The sequence below is a fragment of the Trachurus trachurus genome (genome assembly GCF_905171665.1).
Source record: "Trachurus trachurus genome assembly, chromosome: 3".
Taxonomy (NCBI): domain Eukaryota; kingdom Metazoa; phylum Chordata; class Actinopteri; order Carangiformes; family Carangidae; genus Trachurus; species Trachurus trachurus.
In genome coordinates, this window is record NC_139893.1 from 40,117,772 (window position 1) to 40,130,271 (window position 12,500).

Below are 12,500 nucleotides of genomic sequence, written 5' to 3' on the forward strand. Positions count from 1 at the left end.
TTACAGTTGGTTTTATGACTGCTTGTACTGTATGTGTTTTATGTCTGAAGTGCAATTTCCTCTCCCTGTAACTGTGAGGGGGTTGGGTCTGTTTTTGAAGGTTGTGTAGCCCTATTAAAAGCGGGGAAATGAGTTTCTGTGTGGTATGCACGCCGCATAACACAGTCTGGCTCTCTGGCTCTTATCTTATCTGTGCTACAACGCACTGTCACCATTAGCACCGTCTTTCACACATGACACAGGCAGATGCCAATAAACTGAACTTGTGAGAACACACTTATGTGGCAGAGTTTTAGAAAGTATTGACCTGATAGAGAGGAGACTTAAAACCATGTGAAATGTCTTTAAAATTGGCTGAATGACTTCAAACTTACCCATGTAGGATGTTAAATCATACATCATCATGGATTTTATGATGCAGTCTGGGTTCATTTACTTTTTCCATCAGTGCAGTGAATGTTTGAAAGCTGTGTTCAAGGATCAGACCAACCAACACAGAAAACCAGATACTCTGGGCTCACTTACTGTTTATTGTCAGTGTATTGTCTTGCAGTAGCTGTAATATCGTTAGCTCCTGGGCAAAGTACTTTTTCTTTTCTTCATAAACCATAGAAAGCATTAGAATAATCTTCCTGCTATGGCATCACATTGATTAAATGATTGTCTAGACCTGCTTTTAAAAGATGCTTCATTCACTGACTGTCATAAAAACCAGGATAAAACATCATCCAGTTTGCTAAGTATTGGACTTAACAGCCAGATGTGAATTTCACTCATTGTTAAGCTGTGTCCAGACACTGGTTGCAAATGATGATGGATGAAGAAAACATTTGTAGTTCCGGTCACATCACGTTTTGATAGCGACTCATTGTAGCGTCCAATCTGCCCTGAAGACGTAGCTGCTCAAAGGACATGTCATAACTTTTAGTATAGGCTAATATACCCAGTGCAGAAGCGATGATTGGCTCCTCCCACTTGTTTCTAGAAATGACATGCAGCAGCAGCAAAAACCAATATATATCCTCTTAAATGAAAAAAAAAATGGTATGAATTCAGCGTCAGCATTAGAAGTGTAAACAGTTATCAGTCTTTACCCTGCCTCCCGTCAGGTCAAAGATGTGAGATCTAGCTTTTCTGTCATTCACAGACAGCCAATGCACAACAGTGACAAACTAAAAGCGCCGTCATATGACTGATAATCATAACAGCTAAATTTGGCACCTTGGAGCTGTCAGATTCACAAAATGAACCCACAAAAATGTGCAGACTAGATGTGAGAGTTGACAGTCCAGTGCCAACTGGCACACCTCAGTGTAATGCACACACATTCCCCGTGGTGAAGGTATGATAAAGAGCCACCGCAACATAATGAGCCCTGAATATACACGAGCTGAGCCCTGATGACAGTGACACACAACGTGCAGCCTTTCAGAAAAAAAAGACTTCACATCATAGAAAGCCAACCAAACTTGATCCTTCACTCCTCTGAAACAATGGCTGCCATTGAGAAGACTAACTCACGTGGTCCAACCTCTCCCGCTCAGGCTGCAGGGAGGATGTAACTGGTGTCATTTTTTCCTTTCGCAGGAATCTTGTTTTTTTTTTTTTTTTAACACATTACTTAGGAAAAAAAAGACAGCAGTAAATATCCTATTAGTTATAAACAGGGCTCCATGCAGATATTTCGTAATAACTGTCTGAGATTCTGTCCACTTGTTAATTGCATTTTTTGTATTTTTGTTTCACTTATGCTGCAGGTTGTGTTCAGCCACTGATCCAAGTGCAGATAAGTTCCCACATTACTCTTAACTGTGGTGAACTCAGATAACATCTGTCCCAAAGTTAAACTTTTTTCAAAAAATGCTCAAAGCAAGAATGCATGTCTCGTATGTTTTGCATATTTGGGGTTTGTGCGTGTATATTGTTACTTCGCTGTATTTGTCGACGGCTCAGTTACTGTTGTTGTCCTCAGCTGCTGTGTCTTAAGGAAACATTTCCATGAACAGATTCTAGGTCAGATTACCTGACTGTGATTCCTGATCTCCGACCATTCAGGTGATGCAACCAGATCTGTTTCTGCTTCAGTCATTTGAGGAGAACAGGGACGAGAGGAGACCTCCGCATTTTTCCTCCAGCTGTGCTCCATCTGCTTTGTCACTTCCTCCAGGGCACCAACCTCTGGCTTATCTACATCAAACCTTTCTTCTCTGTTAAAAAAAAAAAAAGTTCCTATGCAGACACACAGGCTGGCGCTCAGGTGAAATGTCATCATGCTTCAGACATTTTCTCTTCCTCTTTGTTCTGTCTGTTGCGTTCTGCCTCTCAGTGGGAGCAGCAGAGCAGCTGCATGTTAGTTACTTTGAGAAAGGTTGTGTGAGTGATAACGTCAGTCGCTGTGTGTCGTTGTGTGTCTTGGAACACAGTACCGTATGTGATTGGGGGGGGGGGAAGCCACAGTTTCATTATGTTCAGCAGTATCACAGTTGGCCTTTACAGGGCTGAAGATGAAATTGTATCAGTTATCTATAGGTCGCTTTCACACCTGAAAGTCCGGACCACGGTCCGGACCAGAGGGAAGAAATGATACATTGTTGCAATTAAGTTTTGGTCCGGTCTGCGTTCACACTGTCCCTTGTCAAAACGCACCTTTTTTGTAAACAAATGACACGTGGTCTACAGGTCGTTCAGCTATTGGTCAGAAAATTTGTGAGGGAAAATCACTTTCATCATGTCATTTTTTTCCTATTCATCAACAATGGGGAGCAGCAGCTTTGACAGTTCTCCTTTGCAAGGAGACTGTGGCAGGCTTTCACCGCGCCCTGCTGTCCTGCAAGCACACTCTCTCTCTCTCTCTCTCTCTCTCTCTCTCTCTCTCTCTCTCTCTCTCTCTCTGTGTACGGCAATAACGGAGAAAGAGTGCTATGCGGACATGAATGAATGAAACGATATTGCGTTGGTCGAGCCAAAAGCCGAAAAATTTATTCGTGGTTGACGCAATTTATTATGGGAAACACTGCTGTTTTGGTTTGCTTCCTGTATTTGGTCCGATATTAAAAGTCCGATTACGTTCTCACCTGAGGTGAACCGGACCATGGTTCACTTCGAACCGGACCGAGTCCTGACTTTTTTGGGGGACCATGGTCCGCTTGTTTGGTCCGACAAAAGTCCGGACCATGGTCCGGGGGAGTGTTCACACCTGAAATTTTGGTTCGGACCAAACTGAAAAGTCCTAAAGTCCGGACCAAACGAGGCTAGTGTGAAAGCGACCTTAGAGAGACAGAAGAACATAATTCCCAGTCAGGGATGCTACTGATCCATTGTTACTGCAAGAATATGACATCAGTGGTACGGCGGTTCGCATTCTCCTCTCTCTGCAAGCAGGTTCTGGGTTTGATTCCATCACCCTATGCCCGCTGTGATTGGCTCAAGCCCCACTGTGACCCTGCATAGATAGGTGGTGTAGACAATGGCTGGATGGAAGAGTTTGACAATTGATGTGTTTAAGTATATTTTTTGGAGCTTTTTCGCCTTTAATGGATAGGACAGTTGAGAGAGAGAGACAGGAAATGGGGCGGCAGAGAGAGGGGGAATGACATGCAGGATAGGGCCACTCGACACGGGATTCGAACTGGGGTCACCTGCAGTGAGGACTATAGCCTCAACACGTGGGGTGGGTGCTCTACCAACTACTAACTCTACCAACTGAGCTAAACCCGCCCCTGATGTGTGATTTTGAGTTAGGAACCTGGACCTATGCTGATTCTCATACACCTGATAACTTCATGATGTCATCATTATCCATACCCCTAATAAGTGTTACTATGAGAACAGGTACCACATGGTGAGGGGTATTTTCTCTCCTTGACAATGTGTTAGTTTAGGGATAGTTCAACATTTTGGCAAATTGGCCCACTGCCATACTCCCTATAGTTTTAGGAGTAGGTTTGTTACCTTTAATTGTCAGTGCAAGCTATTTTTAGAATGGCGGAGCAGAGCCGTGAGCTGCTCAGAGCTACGCTACGGAGGCTCATGGGATTTCTTGGTTTCCCTCATCAAATACACAATCCAACAACTCCACAACGCTCTGGTGGACAAGTTGTGACCTGCACATTCACCACGCTATGAGATAATAACACAACGTTACCAGACAGAGTTGTTTTCCAGGCAAATTCATGCAAAACAGCTGATGCGCGTTCCTGTCGGGGGCAGTTTTTCAGCAAGCAGTCTCTGCATCGTAACATTCTGTTATTATCTCATAGCGTGGTGAATGTGCAGGTCACAACTTGTCCACCAGAGCGTTTTGGAGTTGTTGGATTGTGTATTTGATGAGGGAAACCAAGAAATCCCATGAGCCTCCGTAGCGTAGCTCTGAGCAGCTCACGGCTCTGCTCCGCTGTTCTAAAAATGGCTTGCACCGACAACTAAAGGTAACTAACCTACTGCTATGACTATAGGGATTATGGCAATGGGCATATTTGCCAAAATGTTGAACTATCCCTTTAACATTGAAACTTATCTTTAGCCTTCATGCTGAGGCTCTGCACATGGCTGCTCTCCTGACTGAAAGGCGTTTGAACCACGATGGCTGCCGTGTCATGGGGAACTGAATCGAACCCAAACCTCTTGTGGTGCTCAGCAGACCCAGACCCAGACCCAGACCCAGACCCAGACCCAGACCCAAACAGAGCGTCTGTCTGTACCAAGTTATGTCTGACTTCTATCACCTTCAAACAAGTACAACAACCACAAAGAGACGCACAAGAGAATCAAAAGGAGGTGCAAAGTTACTATAAACAACTTCAAGGGGACACAAAATAACCATAAAGACGTTCAGTTTGTGGCTTCTACAGAGGAGCGGTTAGTGTTTTATGTGACTGTGATGAAGGGTCTGTTTTCTCACAACTTGTTCATGCGCTTCGACTTTTCCGTCACACACAGACAGCACAATGATACAACAGGAAATAGTGATATAAACACAAAAATAAAAGCTATTTTTCCCCCCAGATCTAGGGCTGGAAGATTATGGCAAAAATCATAATCACGATTATTTTGGTCAATATTGAAATCACGATTATTGACACGATTATGGGGGGGGTACAGGATTTATAGCTTGACCATGCTACATTATTACCTTAAATAAACAGTGCCAATGTGTGTTTAAGGTTTTTAAGTTTATAATTTTAAATATTTATTCTAAATGTATTTAAAACTTTTTTTTTAAGTTTTATGATCCAGCAGCAGAAACTAGGTATACAGGATGTTTAGCTTAACTTTTCTACATTTTTACCTTGAATAAACAGATTTGGAGTAATTGTCATGGTTTAACTTATTAAGAGGGAGAATGGAGGCTCTCTGCTTCCGTGTGTGTCGCTTATTGCGTCTCTGGGATGAAATCCAACCTGGGAAGATCAGAGCCTCCGCCCCGCTGCGCTGTCCCAGCTCTCCTCACAAACGCACCCCATAACTTTTTTTTTTTGACGCGCTCCATAAGTGATCTCTTGTTTATGACAGATTAAACTACACAAATACACGTCGTAACATCGTATAACGTTATCCGCCGCTCTACAGATTGCTTTGTAAACATATGCACATGTAGCCAACGGGCCGGGGGAAGAGGAGGAGGAGGAGGAGGAGGAGGAGGAGGAGGAGGAGGAGGAGGGTTGTTGTTGTTGTGCGGCCGCTTTGAGGAGACGAGCGAGTGATTTAAATTATTATTTCCCGTTCATTCGTCCTGAGCGGTGGCCGCTGCTCTCTCTTCACTGGCGCTGATTTTTAAACGCCGCCGTCAACACATGAGTGGACTCGTCAGTGCAGGCGCGGGGGCGGAAGCGCGCATGTGTGTTTTTCAGAATAAAACACCAATAGACAAAAAAATAATCGTTTATCTTCGATTACAGTGTTTTTATGATCGTGAGAAGCCAAAATCGTAATCACGATCAAAATTCGATTAATCGTCCAGCCCTACCCAGATCCATACTCAGATCCATTCCCCAGATCCATACTCAGCTCTGTTTGTAATATAACTCTCCTGCTTTAAGATCAAGATCCGCAAGCTGTGTAAAGTGAACACACAGCAGCTTCTGAGGGAATCTACTCCACCTCTCTGCTGTCATCACAGCTCCCCGACCACCTCTCCACCTCCCTGTTTACAGCTGCCTACGGGGGTGATCTCCCAAAGTCACCACAGCCTAGTACTTGTGTAAAAGGAAAAAAACAAACAAACAAAAAAAAGCTGATAAAAGCACCTGCTCTCTCTGATTAAAATGAATTCAACACCCGTTGGACTTTGTTAACCGGCTCATTGTGGCTGCTGCTTGAAAGATTATCCATTGCAAAACTGTTCCACCAAATATTTCATTAAGATGGATTGTATAAAAACCTGGTTTGATAACACTGCTGCTTTGTTTGTGTGTTGTTAGGAGACCATATGACAGATAATCAGTATTATCACAACTGATAATCTGTATTTGTAGGTCACAGCACTTGTTGATACCGAAATTGCTCATCCAGTCTCCCTAAATAAAAAGCGTAATTAATATCGCTCTAAAAAATGCTGTAATTTGTGTGTAATTATGTCATTTTGAATAACAAATGACTGAATGATAACACTTTGTAACACTCCATTTTTAAAATTACTTTGATGTATAAAGCTCTTGTTGTGTTATGGATCATTCATGTATCTGACAATTGTCACATCACCCCCCCTCCCCCCTGAATCTGAGCAAACTCTCTCATGTCACCTTGATCCGTTCCAGGCTGAAGATAATGCAGTTTTTATCTAACAAAAGCAAAGACAGCAATGGAGATAGTAGTTATTGGGAGAGATGGACTGTGTGATTTGTAGGATTTGCTCATGTTTTCCTGGAGGAGAGATGTCCATTAGTTGATTGTGCTCATGTGATGGTAAACAGAGAGGCAGGCCGGCAGCATGGCTCTGTGCTGTCTAAATCTCCCCTCCCTATCCTTTAAGCAGCAAGCTGACCATCTGTTCCCGGCGCCCGGCCCTAACTCAGCGCTGGACACACACACATATTACACACACACACAAATGCATGATACAACCACAAAAGCAGGGAATACATTCATCAGTCTGTTAATATCTCCTGTTGGATCTGTGTATGCCAGCAGTGTGATGCTTTGTGTGAGGGTTAAAAAAGGTGATGTGTGCTTGTTTTCCTGGGTGTGTGTGTGTGTATTTGGAGAGAGGAGAGGTCCTGTGTGTGCATGTGTTTGTGTGGCACATGGTTATATCAAAGTTGCTGAGGCGACACGTGGCATGAGGGGTTGAGTATGGGGCGACAGGATATGAGCAGGCAGGGGTGCAGCATTGTATCATTTTCCTGCTGAAAGCCTTTGTACTCCACTCTGCACCAGCCACATGTGTCCCTGTCCCATTTCCTGTTTTCACTTTTTTTTTCTCCCCCGCATGCACTGCTTCCAAATTAATTGGCATTGCCATTTGGATTATTAAAGGGATAGTTCACCCAAATCTCAAATTTTCAGAGTCCTCCGTCCCTTCTCTGAGTTACGGGGGGGTCCGTGCAGCAGTATTTGTCCATATAATGGTTGTCAATGGATACCAACTTTCTTCGTCCAAAAAACATCCAAATTACTACAGATGGAAATTAGCGGCTCCGCTAAATTTGGTGCAGCCATCTTTTTATTGTCTCAATAATTAATGTCACTGCACACTGTCCTTTTTTAAAAAAAAAACCTCCATACTGTCTGTAATGTCCCTCTGGTATTGAAGCCCCGACATGAGAAATTGTTCCTCCGGTCAAGAGCAGTGAACTGAGACACTGGGAGCTTCCGCTACAAACAAGCTTGAAATATAGACTTATTTAATTTTTTTTGGAACAATTTCTCATGTCGGGGCTTCAATACAAGACGGACATTACAGACGAGCAGTATGGAGGTATTTGGATGATTTTTGGTGTGTCTTTTTGGACAAAGAAAGTTGGTATCCATTCACAACCATTATATGGACAAATACTGCTGCACGGACCCCCCCGTAACTCAGAGAAGGAACAGAGGACTCTGAAAATTCTCACAGCTCCTAGTTGACATGAGGGTGAGTAGATAATGAGTGAAATTTGAATTTTGGGTGAACTATCCCTTTAATGATGACAAACATTTCAACATTTAATTTCAGCTTCTTCTTTGTCGTTTTAATCAGGAAAGATATGGCATGATGTTTTTTTGTGGCTTTTTTCTTCACATTTTCAATGTGAAACACAGCGGGCAGCCAACAGCAGAATGGGTGGTGGTGGTGGAGCTGCGTGCACTGCAATGACAGGGGAGAGGTGTAGTAGACTCCTTCAGAACCTAATTTAGCAGCCGCAGCCTCGACACATGTTGCACTCTGATTAATAGTGGCAGCTTAAGTGCCACAGCACAGCATTCCTTTATGTACCCGCATGAAGAAGCCACAGCTGATGGCAACAAGTTGAAGCCCATTCTCATGGTGCTTTGAAAAACTCACTATCTGAAGCAGGAGTGGATGTTCAACACGTCACTCTGTGACTCCTGGAATGTGCTGAGCATTTCATACCGATGATACACGAGGCTGCAATGTTACCTGACAAATACAGTATGTCACCGCTTACAATGCAAACATCATCTACGGTTGACAACCTCTTTTTTTTGGTTGATCTAAACACCAAACAAGTCTTAAAATGTCTGCCTTTCTGCCCTACACATTTCTACACACTGGAGAAGTTGAAAAAATCACCTGCAGAGCTCCATCGTGGCTTTTATAAGAGATATGCTGGAGTTTAAAAAGCTTTTTAATTTGCAGTTTTGCAGACAATGCGTCATAGAGTCCATGTAGGTTGAATGCCACTCAAACCTCCAACTTCATCGCCCGCTGTACTGAATATACAGTTCATCATTGTTCTGCTTTAAGAGGCGATGACGGCCCACTGGAAAGTCTTGTTCTGTGCTTGCATTCTTTTTTTGCATGAAAATATCTATCAAGTCAACCATTTGAAAATATCCTCTGGCCCCGTCGCTTTGTTCAGATGTAGTTTATGGAGTGTTTGTGCTCCAGCTCCAGTCCAAATCCTCAGGACAGAGAAGCAGAGTTTTTTGTCAGCAGCTCAGTCAATAAAGCGCCTCTCTCTCTATTTCTGGATCTGTGGCCTCCGCTCACACCATGATGCCCCCGATGCTGTGTATCGAGGAGGGAACTTGTGAATGGCTCGATTGTGTGTTCAGCGAGGAGGACAGGGGCAGCTGTTGGTCTTTGGTGTTGCGAGAGCTTATGTGTGTGCTCGGGAGCGTGTATGTGTGTTAATGGTAATCCTGCAGATCCTGATGACTTATCCTTTATGAGTGTGCATGTCGGCTTCCAGCAAAATAATTTGGCCCTTTAGTCGATTACATAATAGCGGATGAGGTCTTTGTGTCATAATCAGACGAAATTCCGTAATCTGGCAGATTGCAGACGGCTCTGTTGAAATGCCTGGTCTTAGATCAGTTGGAGAGATGGTAGAAGTCTCATTTATTCATCTTGGTGTCGGGTCAGACATCGTAGAGCTGAAACAATCACTCAGCTAATCAATCATTTATAATTCAAGCAGGAAATTACTCAACAGTCATTTTTGGGATTTTTGAACTGGACATCTTGAAGATATTATAAAAGATCATTTTATTAATTACAAGTAAGAATTGTGTAATTTTCGGGGGGCAACCGACATACAGTAGGCCTCTAAGGGGCCGTGTCCACCGGACGCACTTTCAGCACTCTGAATGCCAGCGACCAACGGCCGTGTTCACCAAACGCGCTCTCTATCTCTCTCAGAATGCTGCCGTAACCAGGTAGCAAAACGAGCCATCGCACTTCCGAGCTGCTTGATGACAAAAAAGCGCGCCGAACTCCATAGGATTTGAATGGAAAGTAGACGCCCAGAGTGTTGAAAGCGTGTCTGGTGGACCCGGCCCCTAATTGTCTAAATGGCAACACTTAATTTTCTATCAAACGTCCCATCATTCCGACAATTCTTGCCTCCTATGGTCGGAATGACAGTATTTTTTTTCTTTTTTTAAACATCCTGCCTTTCCGACAATTCCTTTAATAGCGTATTTTTTAGGGCTGACCCGATTATCATATTTTGATAATCGAAGCTTCGCGGACATAAAATCGATCAAAATCGAAGCTTCGACGGCCAAGGGGGGTGCACGATCGTAACGTCCGACAGGCAAACGAACGAAGCTTCAAAGCTTTTTGGGTCAGCCCTAGTATTTTTCCCCCAAAAGATTTTGCATTGGTTGGGCTTAGGCGATGATGAAAAGAGTTGGTTAAGTTTAGTAAAAAGAGCAGGTAGAGGCTAGACAGGCCAGATAGATAGAGAGAGTCCAGGTAAGTAGGAGGGAGTCACCTGTTGAGTAACGCACATTTCCTTATATGAAAGCCTTGTCGGAATGGTGGGACGATGGCATGTCGGAATGGTGGTATGTCGAGATGGTGGTATGTCGGAATGACAGCATGTAACATAACCGTACTGTTTGTCGTAGAGTGTTGCAGAGCATTAATCCTTTGTTTTCTCCTCCTCCTCTCCAGTGGTTATGTCTTGACCTGGTGCCTCTTCAGCCCAGTGAAGGACGAGCCAGTGCCGCGCTGCTGCTCATGGGAACTCCTGCTCCGCCATGAGTGCTCGTGATGGCGTTGGCGGCGTCGGAGGTGTGGGCACCCTGGGCCGGCGGCCGCGCTTCGAGAACTCTGAGTTCACCGTGCGCATCTACCCCGGCGCCCTGGCCGAGGGCACCATCTACTGCCCCATCAGCGCCCGCAAGACCACCACGGCCGCCGAGGCCATCGAATACGTCATTGACCGCCTCCATCTGGACCGCACCAAGTGCTACGTTCTAGCTGAGGTGAAGGAGTTCGGCGGGGAGGAATGGATCCTGAACCCCAGCGACTGCCCCGTGCAGAGGATGATGCTCTGGCCCCGCGTGGCTCTGGAGCACCGGCCGCTGTCGGGCGGCGAGGACTACCGCTTCCTGCTGAGACAGAAGAACCTGGACGGCTCCATCCACTACGGCGGCAGCCTCCAGATGTGGCTGCAGGTGACCGAGGAGCGCCGGCGCATGGTGGAGCGCGGCCTGCTGCCGCAGCCCGAGGCTCAGGGCGACCACGCCGACATGTGCCGCCTGCCGGAGCTCAACGAGCGCTCGCTGCTGGACAACCTGCGCTCGCGTTTCCGCCAGGAGAAGATCTACACCTACGTCGGAAGCATCCTCATCGTCATTAACCCCTTCAAGTTCCTGCCCATCTACAACCCCAAGTATGTGAAGATGTATGATAACCATACACTGGGAGATCTGGAGCCGCACATCTACGCGGTGGCGGACGTGGCCTACCACACCATGCTGCAGAGACAGAGGAATCAGTGCATTGTTATATCTGGGGAGAGCGGCTCTGGGAAGACACAGAGCACCAACTTCCTCATTCATCACCTGACCGCTCTCAGCCAGAAGGGTTTCGCCAGCGGAGTGGAGCAGATTATCTTGGGGGCGGGGCCAGTACTAGAGGTAAGCAAAAACACCAACAACATAGGTTCCTAACAAAGATCATTTCTTGCAAAGCTCTTATGAACCTTACACTTCAGACTCATCAGTCCAGGTCCGGTCTGTTGAGGCTCTCATTTTTGAGTTTTCTGATGTGCAGAGACCCGACCTCCTTGTTCTCGACATGAGACGAACATCTGTAGACATTCAGGTTACAGCGCTCTGTGTGGGCTGATATGATCAGTGTGGAATCTTTTAAAGTTTCATTTATAGTGTCTCTGATTCCTGCATCTGTGTGGCTTTTAATGTTAGTTGCACAACACTGCTTCAGCCACAACGGCCTCTATGGTTGGCCTGGAGTTGTGTCTGCCCCCATTCAGAGGTTTATTGCACTTTCAGTCCAGCTGTGAGGGGATTATTTAGTGCACAGAGGAGCTCTCTATCCGCCTCTATCGCCGGTTGAAGTCACAGATTCTTGTTTTTTGTGATTGTGACCATTTTCTCTTCTTTCCCGCACACTGGAAAGATTGTCTCAAGGCAGACATGGTAGAGGCCCAGCTGAAGGCTGTGAAGGAAGCTGCTTGTTTTCATATCACTCAAGACATTCCACTCATATTCTTTTTCTTCTTCAGGGACCTGTCACTCCAACACAGAGCAGTCAGGAGCGAGTTCACAACCGCACATTGTTTCGTTCCAGTTCGTGCTCAACCTCAGCTGAATACCTAAAGATTGCACAACACGCTTCGACTGTACGCACAATGCTGCCTGTCAAGAAGGCAAATACAGGTTACATATCGTCAGTCCTGAGCATTGTTGAAATTTACAAAAGGTGGTTGTATCACTCACCTGTTCACACTTGATCCACTTACAAAGAACAGGACCTTTGAAATGCATTAATGCACATCCATCAGCCAGACAATTTAGATGGTCTTAAGATTGTTAATCACAGTACAAAAGCTAATTCCTCCCATCGTATTAGCGTTAATGTCAAG

General features: G+C 45.1%; 1 protein-coding gene across 1 annotated transcript in view; it reads left to right on the forward strand.

The window, feature by feature from the left end:
• The window catches only part of myo9aa (myosin IXAa), a 129,536-nt gene that overhangs the window by 18,499 nt on the left and 98,537 nt on the right, over window positions 1–12,500 (forward strand). Inside the window, exon 2 of the mRNA XM_083993532.1 lies at window positions 10,562–11,532. Coding sequence (XP_083849658.1) covers window positions 10,648–11,532 — 885 coding nt within the window. The 5' untranslated portion in view covers window positions 10,562–10,647. The remainder of the gene's footprint in view (window positions 1–10,561; window positions 11,533–12,500) is intronic.